We start from the raw sequence: 20,902 nt of genomic DNA on the forward strand, positions 1-20,902 counted from the left end.
AAGGAGCAATTCGTAACGCCAAACAGGGTCTGAAGACAGCTGAGAAGCAATGAGCATTCTGTCTCTCAGACCTTTATACTGTGTGTCTCTGGGTCATGTGACGTCTCTGGATCATGTGACGTCCACCAAGGTCACGTGAGGAACGCCACAATGGATCACGTGACCGACGTGAAGACGTAACACCGCCCCTTCTGCTATATGTTCTCCAAGGCAATTGCCAATGCAGAAAGGGTTGCAATCGAGCCCGTACACCAAAGCTGGTACGGTGTTTTCGGTCCTTTGGGTTTACCGAATCACTTGAGCCTCGAACCGTGGGAGGAGATGTTGGGGGAATGTGCGCAGTGTTCTGATGTGGAGTGGACTGGTGTGCAGAGGATCGCCTAACACTCACTTGCACCCTATGTGGTGGCTATTAGCCTTTTAGTGAGGTCCAGTGCGATAGCAAGGAATGTTTTGTCCCCCCTTGTGTGTACTCCATCTCCTCAAACCCCAAGCAGTGCGGCCTTGGGTTCCAGCTGTATCAGTGAATCTAAGACCGTATTGAGTTCATGAATGCATTCATCTCAGAATCCATGAATGACCTCACATTCCGACAACATGTGATAAAAGGTGCCCGTCACCCTACGACATTTGGGACAGTCAGCGTCCTCCACTAGCCCCCATTTTGCCATTGGCACCCGAGAGTAATGGGTCTGATGTAGTATTTTATATTGTCTGAGCTTTAGTTTGGTGTCTATGCCTATTTCGCGAGGGAACATTAGGGCTTCCACCCACTCCTCCAACTCCAGGGGGCCTACCAGTCTTTCCCATCTCTCCTTCAGGCGGGTTAGGTCACAGGGCCCCAAATGCGGTGATCAATTGGTACAATGTAGATGTGGCTCTCGCTAGAATTCCTGCATGTATGACATTCACTTCCAGGGTGAAGCTTTTGGGGATGTCTCAGAGTACGGGAAATTGGGCATGTAGGGTGTGTTTGAGTTGTATGTACTTGTAGATGTGGCCCGGCGGAAGGCCAAACTCCTCTCGTAGGGTCTCAAACAGCTTCAGGTGTCCGTCCTGCATGACCTCAGTTAAGGTCTGTATCCCCCGGTTGTCCCAGTTAAGGAAGCGGCCCATTGTCATGACCTCTGTGATATACTGGTTGTCCTACATAGGTTTGCCCAACGTCGCCCGCATCCCCCACCCAATGTGTTGGAGGGCCGAGTCCCACGCTGACTGAAGTTGTAGTACCATCGCTGGGAGGTCCGCGACTGTTGTCTGTTCCGTACATGACCCAAGGGGGCTTTCTCACGGCCATGCATCGGGTATCGTTCCCGACCTAGGGAAGAGCCGGGTCTGTGTAGCGCCAATCATTCAAGACGCCCATCTGCGAGGCCCAGTAGTACGCTATTTATAAAAGCGGCTGAACATTTTCAAATAGCTACCCAAGAGGGCCCACAGGACAAGGATTTTGTGGACGAAATCTTGGGAGACAAAAAGGCTGTCACTCAATTTATTCCACTTCCAAAGTCGGTCCAGCGGAAGGTACAACCCTTGCTGGAGACGCCCAATCATACGAGGGCAGTGAACCCACGTATAGAAAAACTGTTCAGAACTCCACCATCAGACCCGCTGTACATTAGGGGCCAACTAAAGCCTGACTCGCAAGTTGTTACCACAACAAGAAAAAGAGCAGATACTCCCCTAGCCTTCTCTGAGGTTCCCCCAGACAAAGAAAGAAAGAGGCTTTACACAATGGCCAGGAAGGCTGCCTCTTCTGCTGCATACCAAACCAGAATTGCAAATAACTTATTAGCTAGTTATAACTGCCATAAATGAGACAAAGTCTCAGCGCTACTCTCATCAGCACCGGAAACCCTCAAGACTCAGCACTGGTGGCTGCAGAAGGGAGGGCAGTGTCAAGCTGTCTGCCAAAGAGCGGTTTTGACGCTGCGGACAACGCCGGCAGAATAATAGCTGAGGGAACCCTTATTAAGCGTCACACTTGGTTACGCCAATCCGGCTTTAAGCCAGAGACGCAGGCTACTCTCATTAACATGTCCGTCGAGCTCAATGTACTCTTTGGCAAGGAAGTCGAGGACGCCTTGAAAACAGCCAAAGAAGAATATGACACATTGAAATCATTGGGGCAATTGACCAATAAACCTCCTGGCCAAAGGGGAAACAGCAATTTTTTTCGTCACACACTAGGACAATTTTCCCAGAGGGGTTCCTATAATCAAAGTCAGGGTACGGCCTGGGGGAACAATCAAGGCCAACCTCTCAAAATTACCAGAGAGGACCGCCCAGATCTCACGGTCAGGCAATGGGTTCCTCCTCCAGAGGAATGGGTTCCTCCTCAGAAGCAGTGACATCCCACTTCAGGTGCCCTCCCATGCCTCTCCACTAGCAGGGCACATTTCCAACTTCCCCCAAGAATAGGAGGGAATCACCTCAGACAGATGGATGCTGTCCACCGTAGCGGGCGGATATTGTATAGAGCTTCTCGCACAACCCCAGAATCATCCCCCATGCCAGAAACCCCACTCCAAAGAAGACCCACGCATCCTCCTCAGGGAAATCGTCAAGCTGCTCCATAAGGACACCATAGAAATTGTCCCGGCCAGGTAAGCAAGGGTATTTATTCAACTTACATCCTTGTGCCAAAGAAAGATCTAACAATGTGCCCAGTATTAGATTTGCACCTTGCAAACAAATATGTCAAGCCACAAAAGTTCTGAATGACTATGCTACAAGAGGTAATCCCTCTACTAAAAAAGGAGGATTGCATGGCAACACTGGATATGAAAGATGCCATATTTCAATGTTCCGAGCGCACAGAAGATTCTTGCGTTTCAAGATTGCGAACCAGCACTACCAATTCAAAGTGCTGCCCTTCGGGATAGCATCCGCTCCAAGGTTATTCACAAAGGTTCTGGCGGTGGTGGCAGCACACCTGAGCGGGGAGGCAAGCCCAGTGTACCCTCACCTGGATGACTGGCTGATTACAGGGGAGTCTCCCCTAATTTGCAGGCAAAACATTCAAAGAACTATCAACCTTCTCTTTCAATTGGGCTTCTCCATCAACAAGAAAAAATCAAGCATAGTGCCAAGTACAACCAAACAGTTCCTAGGAGCGGTCTTAAACACAGAAGAGGGGTTGGTTTTTCCATCAGAGGAAAGAGCCCAAAACATGTTTTTGCAAATACCACATTATCAGGCCGGCCGCCAGATAAGGGTGCGCAAAGCTTTGCATTTGCTAGGCATGATGGCATCTTGCATTTACCTGGTACCACACGCGCGTCTCCGCATGAAACCCAATGCAGGAGTGGTTGGCGAAACAATTGTCTCAGGCAAGTGGTCAGTGGGACGATCTAGTGGTCGTTTCGCCAACGCTAATACAAAATCTCTGCTGGTGCACAAGAGAAAATCTGCTGAAGGGGAAACCCTTCCACGATCCGGAAGTACAAGCAATTGTCACGATAGACGCCTCACTCGCTGGGTGGGGGGCTCACTACCTTCACCACACAGCTCGGGGTCTGTGGTCTCGGGCAGCTGCTCAATCTGCTGGAACTACTGGCAGTATTCAAAGCCCTTCAGGCATTCGAATCTCACCTAGCGAACCAGTCTTTGCAAGTCCTGACAGACAGCACTACAGCAATGTTCTACATCAACAAACGGGGGGTTGGGGGAGGGCACACGTTCTCCAATTCTGTCCAGACTTGCGCAAACAGATTTGGAGATGGGTGGGCACTCAAAAGGAAGATATTCCTATCATCACAGCACGTTACAGGGGAACTGAACTCTCTGGCAGACTCACTGAGCAGAGATCCCCTACCAGAGGAACACGAAAGGCGACTACACACAGGGGTCGTAGAGTACCTCTTCTCTCAATGGGGTTACCCCACAAAAGACTTGTTCACTACAAGCGAAAACAGTCAATGCCCAGACTTCGTGTCCAGGTTCCCCCAGCCAGGCTGCAAGGGGAACGCCTTATGGATGAAGTGGTCAGTGAAATTTGCTTACGCTTTTACCCCAACACCTCTCATGAAGAAGGTGGTCAACAAGATCCACAAGGAACAATGACGCTCATCCTAGTTGCTCCTATGTGGGCAAGACAACCTTGGTATCCACATCTGCGCAAACTGACGATGTGCGATCCCATCAAGCTCCCTTGCCCGACCGATCTTCTCACTCAGCACGGGGGGCTAACAGTGCACCCTCAACTTCACTCAATGAACTTGGCAGCATGGCTCTTGAAGTCAGAGTTCGGACATCTTAACCTACCACAGAGGTGCATGGATATCTTGAAAGAAGCAATAATACCTAACACCAGGCATTGTTACTTCGACAAGTGGAGGAGATTTGTAATTTGGTGCCAGTCCAAACAGATTAACCCCATAGAATTTACTCCATCCCACATTCTAATTAATATGCTCCACTTGCTAGATTCTGGGTTAGTGTTCAACTCCTTAAAGGTCCACCTGGCAGCCTACACCACCTCCCAAAATAAAGTCTAATGGTGGAAGGTGCCTGTTATTAAAGCATTTATGGAGGGGTAAAGAGACTTCACCCTTCAATTTCTAATCCGCTGCCAGGATGGAATCTCAATGTTGTACTCGCTAAGCTCCTGGGACCTTCTTTCGAGCTGATGCATAAGTGTAGTCTTAAACAACTAACTTATAAAACTGCCTTCTTAGTGGCTATTACTTCCATAAGAAGAGTGAGTGAAATACAAGCATTGTAGCATTGTCAGTGCAGGATCCTTTCTTTGTTGTACACAAGGATAAGCTGGTTTTATGTACACATCCTAGGTTCTCCCCTAAGTTCATCTCTAAATTTCACGTAAACCAGTCTCTTGAGCTACCGGCTTTCTTTCAGAAACCCACCAGCTCAGCTGAGGTAAAACTCCACACACTAGATGTGAGGAGAGTGGTCCTTTACTATGTAAACAAGACCAGAGCGCTAAGGAAAACAGACCAACTATTTGTCTCCATAGCTACAGGCAGAGAAGGAGACCGCATTTCCAAAAATGCCATCTCCAGAAGAGAGAAGGTGCGTGGATGCTTATGAGCTTGTCTGATACGTATCTGCTTCGATACAACTGTACTCGCGCTACACTTCATGCTACCTCATGTCAGAAAAATGACAATCTGAGGGACCTCAATGCGTGAAGGACCATGGGTACAGTGGACGTCACACTAGGGATAGTATTACGGCCACGCCCTGTTGATGTCCCTTTTCGAGTTTCGAAAACAACTGTAATACTGCACAGCTTCCACTAGATGTTGGCCTATGCACAGCATGTGAATCTAAGCAGATACAAGCATCAGAAATATGATTATGGTGAGTAATGTATCCCATATAAGAAGCTTATCTCTGCTTGCCGACAATTCCTCACCCCCGTCAACTGCATCACCCTTGCTAGAACCCTCATTGTGTCGAAACTTGACTACTGCAATGCGTTCTATCTACGGACCAACAGACGGAACCTAAACAACCTACAAGTAACACAAACTAACGCCATCCGGGCAGCCCTTAACATTCTGAGAAAGCATCATATCTCTAACACTAGACGAAGTTTACATTGGTTATCAGTCAACCAAAGAATCACCCTCAAATCCTTGTCACTTAAACATAAATGTCTTGCCTATCAAGCACCAATATACCTGTCCAACCAATTCACACCTACCTCCTCCGATCGCCGCCATCGAGCAGCCCAAGTACACGGCCTCTTGTTACCTAGATTCAATCTGCAGAAAGCAGGGGGTTGCCGTTTTACAGTGCTCGCCACTAGGCTGTGGAACTCACTACCTAACTCCCTTAGATCAGAACCTTCATTCAATTCATTCAGAATTAAAGTTAAGACATGGCTTGCAGCGCAGGACCAGTCTAACCAACACTAGACACATTGCTCATAACAAACGTATGCTCCTTTCTGCGCCTGTGTTATGCCTGTTATATATTGTATATATATCAAAATATGTAAATTGTATATGTAAAATAGTGTTATATATGTAATTGGATATGTATTGTGATGTATCTGCATGAATCACAAAATCATCTGTAAATCTATGTAACCGTAACCTTACAAAATGTGTCCAGATGCCTTTGGGCCAGGCGCGCAATACAAATAAATACAAATACAACCAACATATTTACAGAAAATAACATCCAAGCTGTTCAAATCTTGTAGCAAGTTATCAATCGTTGGATGAGTATCACTTTTCCAATACTTCAAAATCTGTTTTTTTAGCTATCAAAAGGGCTTGTAAGCCCAATAAGATTGATCAGACAACAGTTGGAGACCCAGTGGCAATAACCCCAGCTCACACATATGGGGGGAGCGAGGATGTGACTGACCCAATACCAGCGCCATTCTTTGCAAGACATCCTACGAGAAGCTTATCACCTTTGCACAAGACCAAAACATGTGCAGGTAGTTGCCAACCTCCTTCTTACAATTCCAACATATATCTCCCTACATCAGCTTACATTGTCTTAAACCAGTTCTTGTGAGTTCCAAGTCAACACAAAAGTTCATCAAATAAACATCCACTGGTAACACTTCTTCAGCTTTCAGTTGAAAAGATCCCCTTCCAATTTCAGCCAAGAAACTAGCACAAATAGTAATCATGGATGTCTTCTTTTCAGGATTAATTGGCACAGCTAAAAGATTAGGTTAACAACTTTGTTGTGACTTAGTCTTCCCTGGATCCTGCTTTGGATGAATGTTGAGAGTGGAATGCTGAGTGAGAGACTGTTATGTTAAGATTGGTTCTGTGAATGTCAGTTGAGAAGATGGGGTGACTGAAAGAGGATGCCGGTGGATTTTGCTGACCCTGTATACTTAGCTGATGTACCTTGTACCCTGAACATGGAGCCTGACTACAGTAAAGATGTTACTTGCTCCAGCACTGATGTCAGAGTCATTCTTGGCCAGGGACCCACTACAACACACCTCTTCTACAACTTTACAATTGATTAAGATCTCTTCAGTACATTTGATATCATTGTCAGGATGCTTCTCTTTGGGTTGTTGCATTCCTCTTGACAACCACCCTTCTTCTACTGTTATCCTAGGAATAGTCTCCTTTCTCCAGCATGGGGTCTGGCATGGATTCACATGCTTATGAATATTCCCCGTTGTCAGGCTGGGAATCCTCGGTAAAGAAAAAATCAGTTTCAGTTTCATTTCTGAACTGTCTTTCTACTAATAACCAATCACTGGTCTCTGGGTCATACTGCCCCAGCCAATGACTGCCCTCTACCTAAGCCCCTCCTCTGGCAGCCATCTCCAGTTTTTTACCACACGTTCAAGTGTTGGGAGTCCTCATGCTATAGCTCTCGAGCTTTTATTGCGTTTTGCATTTTTTCCAAGAGTTTACTCTTATATTTTCGGTCAATCGAGCCTCAGGCTCCACCGATTCTACTTCCGATCAACGGGGACCCGTTTCGGAATTCTTCTACGCCCCTCAAGGGCTAATTTTCGTCGAGTTTTCACTTCTTGGAGGATTCTGTAAGATCTTTGAGGCCTACCCTGCGTAGACATGGCCCAGGACAAAGGAAACACAACGCCCGTTGGATCCAAGCTGTTCAGGAGCTGCCCTGGATGCGGATTTCAGAATGTCTTCAAGTAAGATCAGCACTCCCGGTGCCTTTACTGTCTTTACAACGACAAATCGCACGTGGAGAAGGACTGTGCGTTTTGTAAGAACATGTCCAAATGGACAATGAAGGATCGTCGCTTTCGACTCACCAACTCGCTGGGGGGGGGGGGAGAGCCCAGCAGCAGGTGAGAAGAAGTCGTCTGAGCGGTCTTCTAAGACCTTTGAGGGCATTCCGGCGACGGGGGCCCAACAAAAGGCAAAGCACCGCAAGTCCGCGGGCACCGGGAGCGCCGATGGTTCGGGCTCCTTGGCTGCCAGGCAGGGCGCGATGTCACCGACACCATCATCCACGAGCCAACGCCATGGCTCGGTGAAGAGGAAGTTGGAGAACCCGGGTAAGCTATGGGAGAAGCCCCGGTTGATCCTGACGGCGACAGCCGAGGGGGAGCAAGGCAGCGACCGTCCCCCTAAGGTGAAGGCCTCAGGCATGCCCAAGGTCGCGAATGCCATGATTTACCCAGCAAAGGCCTCGATCGAAGGAGTCGTGGCGGCCCTGGCAAAGCCTGTGCAGGCTACCCCAGTGGAGACGACTGTCGGGGCTAGAGTATCCCTGCCATCCCAGAGAGAACGGGAACGGAGATGGCGACGATGGGGACAGACGACGACGGTGGTGACGACGAGACGGATCACCCCCTGCCCAGGCCTCCCCTCCCGACGAAATTGGCTCCTTTCACGCCATGATCGCCAAGGCATCAGAGCTTTTCCAGCTTTGCCCCAAAGAGCAGAAGAAGGAGGATTTCCTCGACGGGAGACCAAGAGGAAGACCGTCCTCTCAGTACCGTTACTGGATGACATCTGGGACGAAGGACTGTTGCTGCTCAAGAACCCGTCCACGGCTCCTGCGAAGAGGGACCAGTATGGGAAGAAGTACCGGGTCCCAGATTCCGCCCCGATGTGCCTTAGAGCTCAGCTGTCCCCGGATTCAGTGGTCTCCGCAGCGGCCAAGTAAAAATCGGCAGGGGCGACAGGATCAACTTCCACTTCCTCACCGGACGGCGAGGGGAAGAAGCTGGACCCCATGGGACGTCGAGTCATCTCGTTGGCGGCGACAACCATCAAAGCGGCCAACGCCCTTGCAATCGTGGCGCACTACGACCGGGAGCTTTGGTTCAAGATCGCTCCCCTTCTGGATTTCCTGCCAGATGACAAGAGGGCGGAGGCCCTTGAAATCCTACAGGAAGGAGAGGTGGTGGCGGACCACTCCATCACGGTGGCCACGGACATCGCCGACACCAGCTTTCGACAGATGGGCAACAGCGTTTGCCTTCGCCGACGCGGTTGGCTCAAGGCCCCCGACTTCCGTCAGGACATTCAGACCAGGGTACTAGACATGCCCTTCGATGGGAACAACCTGTTCGGCAAGGCAGTGGATGACTCACTGCAGGCCATCAAGGTGGACACCGAGATGGCCCGGGCTTTGGGTACTTTCCATCAATAACGGCTGCCCCTTCGGACCCCCGGAGGCAAGTCTGAAGGTGCCTCCAAAGGATTTGGTGGCGGTTCCTTGTCGTACCGCCAAGCGGCCCGCTCATCGTCACAGGAGGCCGTAGCAAGGCCGGAGGACGTCGTCGCCAAGGAGGCCAAGGCGCCAAGGCCTCGGCAAAGCAAGATTGAACCCGGCGTGATGTCGGTCCCCCACCCAAGCACCCTGGTGGGAGGCCGGCTGGAGAAATTCGTCAGCGCGTGGGAGTCCATCTCCACCGACTGTTGGGTGCTGGACGCGCTGGCCCACGGGCACCCTCTGGAATTCCAAAGAAAGTGTCCCCGTCTACCACCCATGGCCAGGAAGGAAAACCATGTACCACAGCTATTTCTGGAGGTACGAGCAATGCTGAAAAAGGGCGCGATAGAACTCGTCACGAAGAGGCTCCAGGGCTCCGGAGTGTACTTGCGGTACTTCCTCGTCCGAAAGGAGACCGGCGGTTGGCGACCCATTCTGGACCTTCGTCGTCTAAACAAATACATCAAGTGCCAGAAATTCAGGATGGTCACCCTTCAGCACGTGCTGGGACAGCTAGAGGAGGGCGACTTCCTATCGTCGCCGGACTTGGAGGATGCCTACTTCCACATCCCCACACTCAAAGGACATCGAAAGTTCCTGTGATTCGTGGTCCAAGAGCGACACTACCAGTTCAGGGCCCTGTCCTTCGGATTGAAGTCGGCACCCAGGGTCTTCACCAAGTGCCTGGCACCAGTGGCGGCATGGCTGCGCCTGCAGGGGATCCACATTTACCCCTACCTGGACGATTGGCTCATCCGAGCAAAGTCAATGGAACTCGCCGTTGATCACACAGCAAAGACTGTCCAACTGCTCACGGATCTGGGATTCTCAATCAACTTTGCGAAATCCCACTTGGTACCATCGCAAGACGCCCTGTTCCTGGGAGCCAGACTCGACACAGTGGCGCGATTAGCTTTGCCGTCGGAGGAAAGGACGAAGGCCATCCTGGGCAAGGTACAACGGCTGTTGACCATGGACATTGCCAGGGTGAGGTCCATCAAGTCCCTACTCGGCATGATGCCATCGTGCATCTACCTCGTGCGCCTATGCAGGTTGCGGATGTGACCACTGCAGGAGTTCCTCGACGCCCGTTGGATGCAAGCAGCGGGCAGTTTCGAAGACAAGATCTCCCTCAACGAGACATTCTGCCAAGCAATCCGGTGATGGGGCAACCGCGCGCCTCTAGGAGCGGGTATGGACTTCCAGACCCCCACACATCAGGAGACGGTGACGACCGGAGATCTCCACGCAAGAGGCCTTTGGCTCCCGGAGGAGAGGTCACTACACATCAATGTCCTGGAGCTCCGAGCCGTGTTCTGGGCCCTCAGGTCGTTCCTCCCATCCCTCAAGGACAAGGTGGTGAGGGTCTTCACCGACAACACCACCACAATGTTCTACATCCGGAAGCAAGGGGGCACCAGATCCCCAGCCCTATCCAAGGAAGCGCAGGATCTGTGGCACTGGGTGTTAGGGAGAATTCCCATTGTATTGCTAATTTCCCTCACCTAATCAGCCCCCTAGCAGCTTTGCTGGACTTCTGGAGTTTATTTTTTTCACTTGGTAAGAGTGTGAGCTTTTCCCCCACTCTTACCCATGTTTTGCCATGTGTCTTCTACCTGTTTTTATGATTGTGGACTCTGAAGTACACCACTTCAGTAGTCCCCTTCTTTTGTGTGTTACACAGCACCTTCAGTGCAGTGACACAGGGTCGTCTTTTAGACTTCCCACCGACTCCATTTCTGGGGCTGACCACGGTCCCCCAGAAAAGGGTAAAGTTGCCATTAACTTTACTTGGTCAATTTACCACAGATCCAGTACACCCCATCTTCCATGGAGTATTGGAAAGGGTTACTTTGTATCCCTTTTGTATCTGTATCTCCTAGAGCATTGTTTCGCTCTTTTAACATTTAGACTTTGCTGGTGGCAGTGGTATCTACCCTAACTTTTCTACCGCGATTATACTATATAAATGTGGTATTGTTTTAGACTATTATATTAGCCTCGAACTTAAAACCTGCTTGACCAAATACTTTTTCTTTTGGCTCCGGTCGGGTTTATTCGCCATTTCTTTTTTTAAAGTCCTTCTTGTGTTTTACTTTGCGCAGCAAACCAGTTTTGCCTTCTTTGTTCACCGTCTTTTGGCGGGCTTCTGCTCAGAAGCCCTCCTCCATGCGCCTGGGTGTCTAGGTGGGCTGAATGTAGTGGAGGGGTGTAGTCACCCCCTGCACAGGGTATCCTAGGAAACCCAAGTCACACTTTTCCATGATTGGCTGAGGTGGTTGTCCGGGCCGGACCACCCCCCTGCAGCGTGAACCGAAGAGAAGCAGAGAAGAAGACGGCTGCTGCAACTACCCCATCCCGGTGAGGCCCTGCTGCAGGTCCGAGCTATCTACCCTTCGACTACCAGAGAAGATCCAGTCCGGAGTCGTCTTCCCTTGAGCTTGGTGGGGATAACCAGTTCATCTTCCACAGCCAGAGGATCCTCTTCGTGGTCGAAATCATTGCACACTGTTGTAGTGGTCCGGATATCCATCTAAAGAGCCTCTCTTGTTTTTCAGGAGCCCACCTTTTATTCATCTTCGCTGCTGCCGGCTTCCTCCCTGGTTGTTGCAGACCCCTCCAGGCATCCTCCTTCACCTCGAAGCTCCAGGAACCGTGGGTCTGCAGGAAACCAACAGGAACAACTGCCAGGGCACCAGCTTCTCCATTTAATAAGGTATTGTGTTCTGCTTGAGGAATTAGGGGGAATCCCTTTTCTTCATCTCCAAGGCTTGCCCTTGTCTTCCCTCCTTCTTATAACGTTTGCTTCCCCTGTTGACAATATCCAAGTACTCCTGGCAACGTTGAATCTCGAACTATCCGACTGTGTGATCCTCGACAACAGTAACACGGTTCCACTTGACACTGGCTCCGGCCTATTGACTCTTGAATTCCTGTCTGAGTGTTCTCTGATTCTGTCTGCCTTGACAAAAGTATTGCCTGTAATTATTGCCCCATACTCTCTCTGGTTAACCCAGGTGCTAAGTGTGTTTTTGCCCCGGTAACAATTCTTACCGCGGATACGCGTTTCTTTAGTAAGACCGAATTGTCATTACTGTCAAAAAGTGATCGCAAGAGTATTCCCAGTAATGTATTTTGTTTCATAACACCGGTCCGTTGAAACAGAGGGTACTTACCTTGAGTTAGAGTGTACCAAAGTGAATTGGTTGGTTGTAATATATTTTTCGTGTGGTTTTGAATTAATAAAAGTGTTGTGTTTATAACGAATGGTTTAAAAATAAATGTACTTATATTTTTCTACCTGAAACCTTGAGTCAGTGTTTGCTTGAGTCACAGTAATTGTGGTCCCTTTGTGCAATCTCTGCTACTGCTCATATACTCTTGAGATAAACCTGGCTGCTCCGCTACTGCTACCACTTTAACATAGTAGTACAGGCTTGTACCAAAGGTAAAACTTGTATTGCCACCTGTAGTCTTAATTGTGTGCAGTGGTCCCTAAAGGCACTGCACAGGATTCTGCCTAACACTGTACCGTTGCCCAGGGGATGTTCCTGGTAACCGTCCACCTGGCAGGAGTACAGAACACTGTTGCCGACTCGCTCAGCGGGGAGCGGCGCTCGTGCCACGAGTGGGAACTACAGCAGGATCAAGAGGATCTGCTATTCAGACGATGGGGCAATCCCCAGATAGATCTATTCACGACGGCAACAAACGCCAAGTGGCAGAGGTTTGCCAGCAGGTTTCCCCAACTGGGGAGCATGGGTGATGCATTCTGCTTCCCCTGGGACGGCCTGTTCCTGTATGCGTTCCCACTGTTGCCGTTGCTTCTGCGACTCATCAGTCAACTCGGACGGTCCCGGTGCAGGTAGATATGGTTCCCGAACCTTCTGGACTTGTCAAACTGCCGACGGACGTGGATCTTCTCGCCAGGGAAGGAGGCGCCATCCTGCATCACGACCCGCCGTTGAAGTTCCTATCGTGGAAGACAGCGTTTCTTGTGGCCATCACCTCCGCACGACGAGTGGGAGAGATCCAGGCCCTCTCCTGTAAACCTCCATACCTGACATTCCACGAGACAAGGGTGGTGCTGAGGATGCACCCCTCCTTCATGCCCATGGTGCCATCGGACTTCCATCTCAACGAGCCCTTGGTGTTACCTATTTTCTTCCTGTCGCCTTCGTCGCCGGCTGAGAGGACTTTGCACTCGCTGGATGTGGCTAGAGCGCTGAAGTTCTACGTGGACCGCACAAAGAGTTTTCGGAAGACATCACAGCTGTTTGTGAACTTTGGACCTGTGAACCAAGGGAAGGCCCTCTCGAACGCTTCCATTTCCAGATGGCTCTCCGGCTGCATCATGCACTGTCACCAGTTGGCAAACCGACCGCTGCCCGGCCGTCCCGAGAGCCCATTCGACCAGAGCGATTTCTGCTACTACGGCATTCCTGTCTGGTGTGCCCCTGCTGGACATCTGCAGGGCTACTACGTGGAGGTCGACACACACCTTCACAAGATTCTACTGCGCCGACCGGGATTCCAGGGAGGAGTACAGAGTCAGCCAGGTAGTGCTGTGCAACCTGTTCGCTTGAAGGTAATCCTGGTGAGGAGGTAAGAGATGCTTAATGTTGATTTGTTGAAATGCTTAATGTTGAGCCTTGTCACCTCTCGTGGTTGTGCATGTGTGTACTGCTATATATTCTTATATTTATGAGCATGTGAATCCATGCCAGACCCCATGCTGGAGAAGGAACAAGTTACATGCAAACCCTCCCTCCAACCCCTCTGCGACTCTTCTCTTGGTCCTACTGCCACTTTACGTGCTACCAAATCTGAAGATGGCTGCCAGAGGAGGGGCTTAGGTAGAGGGCAGTCATTGGCTGGGGGCAGTATGACCCAGAGACCAGTGATTGGGTATTAGTAGAAAGACAGTTTAGAAACGAAACTGAAACTGATTTTTTCTTTACTGAGGATTCCCAGCCTGACGACGGGGAATATTCATGAGCATGTGAATCCATACCAGACCGATGCTGGAGAACAACAGTTACAGGTAAATAACTTGTTCCTTATTCCACAGTATGCTACTACTTCAACCAACATCAACGTGGCATCCACTGTCCGTTTATACACCACCACAGTTCAGGTACTTCTGCTTCTTCTTCTACAACTTTATACTTTAGAATTATTGGGCATTTAAAGACAAGACACTTCGATGTCTACAGGTAGGCACAGCACTCTTCTTACCTATACTCCAAGAAAAGGGCAGCCTCTTTGACTCTTCTGTCTGCCTTACTGCCACAACTATAACCTGCCTCTGCTCCAAAATTGACTTTCATCTTCAGCAGTCTTCAGCATTACAGATTATCTTCTTCTGCATGACTCTTTTACAAGCACCCAGCTCCCTTCCCGAGCTTTGTTCACACCTTCTTGTTTCCAGTTACAACCCTTAATCTGTATTGACACACTTCCAGCTTCAGGTAATGATGCCACACTTTTATCAGAGGACACTGACCCTCAACAACCTTGCAGATCATGTGGATAGATCTCAATAGGACTGGCTTCACTATGGAAAGGGTTTGCTTTTTGTCTGGGGTATGTGCATGTTCTTCTAGTCAGTACAACTTCTGGATTTAAAGAATAAATGTTCCGAATACTGCATGGTTCATTCTTCAAAGGAAAAACAAATGTAAGCACACGCAACCACTCTTTAAGATAGATCTTTAACCTTAAAGAGATACCAGTGATTGTATTTCTATTCAATATCACAATGACGGTTTCAGACTCCTTTCAGGAAATAAAATTGGCCACACACGACCTTCCTTTGATGCTGCATGCAGTTATTACACTTGTGAAAGTTAACATTAGATTTCTGAATGGTTTTGAACAGGTGTTCCCTTTTAATGAGATAAGTAACCACTCTGGCAACATTAAATTGCTCAACAATGGAAATAGGCTTTTCTTCTTATGCGAACACGATTGCCCTCACTAATAGTGCGCGTGTTACATTTCCATTATAAAAAAGATTTTCCACCATGACAAACAGTTTATACTTGCCTTTTTAACTTAAGCGAGTTACTTCAAAGCTGGTAACAGTTACCGGCAAGGCTTGCTGAGTGGATCTGAACACTGAGCTTCATTCACCGGTTCCAGGAACACTGTGGTTGCGACCTGTTTAATTTTCCGACTTCAACTGCTACTACTGCTTCAGGCACTCTTGGGACTTGCACCGTTCTGCAGTACAGGTGTCTCTGGTCCGGCCACAGCAATTGGGAGTCTCCTTTACTCCTCACTCCTTCTGCTTGCCTTCTATTGCGGGCCTCGGGCTTCAGCACAGCCACGGCTCTGCAATCACAGCCACACAGCGTCCCTGGGGAAAGCTTCACTCTCAGCACGTCTTCCTCAGTGCAGCCACGGCAATTGAGACCACAGGACCCTCTCAGAACTTGCAGGTGAATTCTGCTGTCTCCACGCTCTGGTGTCTATTCTGTGACCACACATCCTCGTGAATTGCCAGCCTCGTGCTCTTCTACTAGTGTCACTGTTGCCAGCCTTCCAACTCCTTCCTTCTCCCCTCTCCTGCTGTATCCTTTTATGCCTCACAGATTTGGCAATTGGTTTAAGGTGTGAGCCATTGGGTTCAATTGCCTGACCCTTGCAAAGGCTGTTAGGCCTAATTGCCTGACTACTACATCTGCATGTTTCTTTAGTTCACTTCTTCATCTCAGGCCCTATAGGATTCTGGGACATGTAGTTTACTTCATCAAAATCAAGTTTGTCTACTTCTTGAGTATTTTTAAGGGTAGATTTAATTTCCTTAGTAATTATAACAAAGGGGCTGTAGGTTTTAACTTTGCTATGGGAAAATTATTTAGAGTGGGCAACATTTCCACCATTCCTTGTAGTGTAGCTTTTGTATTGAGAATGGCATTTGATTTTAGGAACCAAAATAATTCTTTCCTTTGGTTTAATATGCTTTGTTGTCATAACCTTATTGTTTACCACCTTATATTCCATAGGAGGTTGAGCGACATTAACATTACAGTAAGCCATAACCTCTTCCGGTACAGTGGTAAAACCCTCCCTGTTAAAGGAATAATAGTGTCTCATCCTACGGAATCTCCCCACTATCCTTGCCCAGGCCTGTAACTCAGCACTGGGGTATTACCTGACCCGGTAATGCACCCATCCATCAGCGTTTATTGCCTAAATATGTGTGATGATTCACAAGGTGGGGAGACCTTTTCCATGAGGCTAGGGAGGTGCAGCCCCTACCCAATAGTCCCCATAGTGGTGGTTTAATGCGGGAGGACCTCATGGGGATGGACTACTCCTCGGCGGATAAGGATGATCACCTGTGGTAGAGCCCAATGAATGTTGGACGGTGGAACATTGATTTGACATACATTCTGACAATTCATTTAGTTTTAGTTCGATGCATCGAAACCCTTCTTAGAGATAGGAACAGTGAGGTTTTCCATTTCAGAAATAAATGTTTATAAACCATGCCGCCTTTGTGTCAGCTTCCTTCTTCGACACCCTTACATATGACATTGTTTAATGTTGTGTAAGAAGGATCGGTTTCTCTGTATTTTTAAATTGTCCTGTGATCTTCTACATGGGCAGAGATATTCAGTGTTTATGAATTCAAAAAGGATTCCATCGATGGATAACTGTGATTAAAATTAAGCATTTCTTCCTTATTTGCTTCATATTGGAAATGAGGTGATACTGTCAGTGGGTCTAATGCATTCATTGATAACAAAACCAAGAAAGGTTGAGCTCCACTAGTTATATTGCGCTGCTAGACTCCACATATTTCAAAGGAACTGTCAATAAAATGACTGATTGTGATCCAACAAAAACAGAGAAATGCAAATGAATGTCCAATGAATCTTGTATTCAAATTCTTTTCATCAGCCAGAATGATTTGCCGACACGTGTTTCGACCTTCTGCGGTATTTCTCAAGGCAAAAAATCTGGATTCCATAGACAAAGCAATACAATCAAACCACCAATGAGACCAAGAAAATTGTCATCAAAATACCCACAAAAAAAACATTTGAATTGTGACACATACATGCGTGTGGATTCCAATGGATGAATATATGGGATTACACAAACCACATTCAAAAATAATGCAAAAATGTGAATACATACATTATCAAGGTCACCGTGACATAATCGTCATACATGTTCCAGAACCATGTCATCATGGAAAATAACCAGTAAAGATCACAACAAAGAAAAAGAAAGCGCATAGGCCAGAGGCCAAATTAGCCTCATTATTAAACAAGATGTATCAATCAATGTTATAAAACGTTCCATTCTGCAGTGCCTAACAATTGCACACCCAGCATGTTATAACTCACCCAACTGTACACGATAGGCCTATATTAACCATGTGCCCAACTAGGCTGATCGAGAAATGTGCTGCCCATAAACTTAAAGCCCCAAATTGCCAGTGGCTGTGCCAAGATAGAGTGCCTGCTCGCAAACCAAAAGTAAAATAACTACTGGCGTGCCCTGATAACACTGAGTGCTCCTCAATCCAGCACCACATCTCTTATGTGCAGACCGTTGTGCTCGAGCTGCCGCTTGATCAAAAAATATATGTTACCTAATTGAAGTCTGCTGCTATGCTGAAAATTATTTTAGAAATTAGAAATAAATCCAGATGTCATCTCCAAAGAACCTGTATTAAACAGCATGAAATAATGCAAGTTTTATGTAAGGGTAAAAAAATCCCTAAACCAAACGGTTTGTATGCCCCAGTATCGTGAAATCTGCAACCAATATCACCCTAGTCAAAATTTACCTGAAAATGAAAGGCTGTTCAGCCAAAAAACTAGATAATGCGTCGGGTCACTGCAGAGCTCCAGCGGGTATCATGAAGCAAAAATCTGCATCTGAAAACAAAATAACACAAAGACCAGGCACTTAAACTCAGTGCAACATCATCTTGCACCAGCGTTTATGTACGCCGACAACAATAAGCAACTAAAAACAGTCTTACCTCAACAAGGAAAATGCCGTCTCCTGCACATATTATAGCGTCCACATAGCCGCTCGGATGCTGCTCGGTACCATGTCATCCGAGTAAAGCACCTCACGGGTGAAAATATACGTGATTCGTCACGTGTGCCTTGGCGCTCACGTGACTCAAGAAACCAATCAAAAATGCACTATCAAATGCATACAGCTCCTCATCCATACCGTGTTATACAAGTTCAATAACCTGTAATAGTCAGCTCACATAAAGTATGAAGGTCCGATGACCAGATGTTGAGTATTATTAGAACGATGTGAAATTAAATGAAAGGCTAATACTATATCCATACGTGAGACCGTGGTAAGACAACATGATCTATAAAACTAAGATCCAATCTAAGTGACATGACACCTAAATTACATAAAAAGGTTGACCACGGTCTGAGATGAAGAATGATGCATCACAGAATTCCCTTCTGACTAAAATCTAAGGTGACAATCATAAAAAAACAAAATTAACAGCTGGTGGCTAACCCAACACCACTACTGTGATGACATGTAGAGAGAGGAAAAACTCAAGACGGGAAAAAATATTTGCAAAAAAAAAAAGGAAAAAGAATTTTTGGAGTTGAATTTGGTATTGCGGTCAGGCACTGAGCCGCCAGCTCATCCGGATTCGGGCACTGTTAACTACTAGTATACAACACTGGACGTTGATGTCACTCTTGATACTCGTCCATTCACAATTAGTAACAACCAAATATTGCTGTTACTCCTGACAACAAATATATTCTCAATGAGTGACAGTTTCTCCACGTAAACCTGGCTCACAACCCTCCAACATTTAGAGGAACACATGTAATTCCGTATCTGTGTTGAGACCCACCAAAGTACACCTGAGTCGACATATGGTTCGTGCTTCCAACTGGCGCAGTAAAGCTTGACAGTCACCACCCCTTGGGTGAGCACGAGCTTGCATAAGCCCAATAAAGCGAAGGTTCAGGACATCATCCATTTGATGATGTTCCTGCCAATGTATGGCAACTGGCATTTATTGGCTTTGGTCAAATCAATGCCACCCCATTAGTCTATCTAAAAACTGCATTTGGTAGCCATGTGTTAATATAGTTATCCGCTTCACTGTCAAGAACATGTTACACCAGGGTCTATTTTGGTGAGTTCTCTCAGCAGATAACTTTTTTAGTAACCTCATGCCTAAACATAAATATTGATTAGCACTTAGAAATGTTTTTATTTCTACCTGAACTGGGTCCCTCTAATATAAGGTGCTGTGCTGAGAAAGGCGCTACAACTAAGAGAGCTGATGAGTGATACACGTAGACCCTGTTTTCATTACTGATTTACTGAGAGACTTTCCAAAGTCCATAAAGATGTTGCTTTCTTTAATCAATGACATAGTGATTGTTCTATTTACAGCAACATATGGACTGATTTGTAATGTAATTTTTTGAAAATGCCTGTCCATTTATCTCAGTTTACAGATGTACTATACATTCTTCTTTTTTGTTTAGTGAACCTAGTTTGTACAAAGTCCTCCATGTTGCGCATTGAATCTACTGGTACAGATACAATTCTTTTTTTAATTTGTTTTCTTGTAAATAAACAGCTGTTCACTGTGTATTAGTAAATGTAAATGTGTTGCTACTTTCAACTGTTGTAGATATGTTTTGTTGAATAGTAGCACACTCACTATTTAAATACATATACCTCATTAAAAAATCAGAGTTGAATATATTTTCTGGCTTGTTTGTACATGGAGTCTGAGGCTACGACACACACACATTGATTGTGTTTCTAAAATAAATGATTAAATAATTCCACCAGGAACATAGCTGTGTTTAGCGGTCTCAAATGAGACATGAATACGTTCATTGCATCTGCCAGGCAATGAGTAACAAAGGAAAATAAGTAAGGAAATAAGTATATTACTTTCCATCTGCTTTTGGTTACCAGACAGAGCTCTGGGCAAAGCATATCTAGAGGGTAGGTTGGTTTGAAATTTTTGCCAAAGACAAGTCTCTGAGAATACATTTCTAGGTGCAATTAATGGACAACAGGTCTCCTGTGGAGATGGAGGCTGAAACTCCAGCTGAGAAGGCGACATGCCATACAGAATAGATTATGTTGAAGGGGACACCTTTTGTATTTATTAATGAGTAAATTCAAATGCTCCATGCACAATTTCAGATGTTAAGGCATTGCCCTTCATTTTCTTTTCTTAGAAAAGTCTCCCTTTATTGACATTCTTTACTTTACTTTTGATAGCCTAACCGACATCCAGATTCATTTGATGATCGATACATCATGTTCAAGCACTCCAAAATCTACCCCACAGAAGAGGAACTACAGGCAATCCAGAGACTTGTATCTCACTCTGAGAGGTCGCTCAAGCTAGTCTCAGATTCTTTGTCAGAACAGAATACAAATGAGATGGAGGAAAAGGAGGAGAGCAAGGAAAAGGGGTAAGAAAATGCATTTCAAGGAAGACGGTTTAATTTTCCTAGGCTTCCACTTTATTCCTTTCTGAATTATTGATAAATGCCTTCAAGTATGTTTTTTGAAGTACTTCAGGTTACGTTTATCCGTATCCGAGTTCGATCAGTGAACTTGTTTTGGCAAGGACCAGGCAAGCACTATGACTAGATAAAAAAAGAAGAAAGGTCAGGTAACAGGGGCGTGCCTGTGGGAAACGTGAAAAAACATGGGGAGAGAAAGAAGGTGGACAGTATGAATCTCTCCAAACAGAATG

The 20,902-nt window shown here is 46.9% G+C and overlaps 1 protein-coding gene across 4 annotated transcripts in view; it reads left to right on the forward strand.

Moving 5' to 3' along the window:
* ZFR2 (zinc finger RNA binding protein 2) overlaps window positions 1–20,902 on the forward strand; it is a 2,121,586-nt gene that overhangs the window by 1,383,716 nt on the left and 716,968 nt on the right. For all 4 annotated transcript variants that reach the window (XM_069649412.1, XM_069649413.1, XM_069649415.1 and 1 more), the window contains one exon: window positions 20,419–20,615. In XM_069649412.1, coding sequence (XP_069505513.1) covers window positions 20,419–20,615 — 197 coding nt within the window. The remainder of the gene's footprint in view (window positions 1–20,418; window positions 20,616–20,902) is intronic.

Source organism: Ambystoma mexicanum, chromosome 1p (assembly GCF_040938575.1).
Source record: "Ambystoma mexicanum isolate Mex_15411 chromosome 1p, UKY_AmexF1_1, whole genome shotgun sequence".
Lineage (NCBI taxonomy): Eukaryota > Metazoa > Chordata > Amphibia > Caudata > Ambystomatidae > Ambystoma > Ambystoma mexicanum.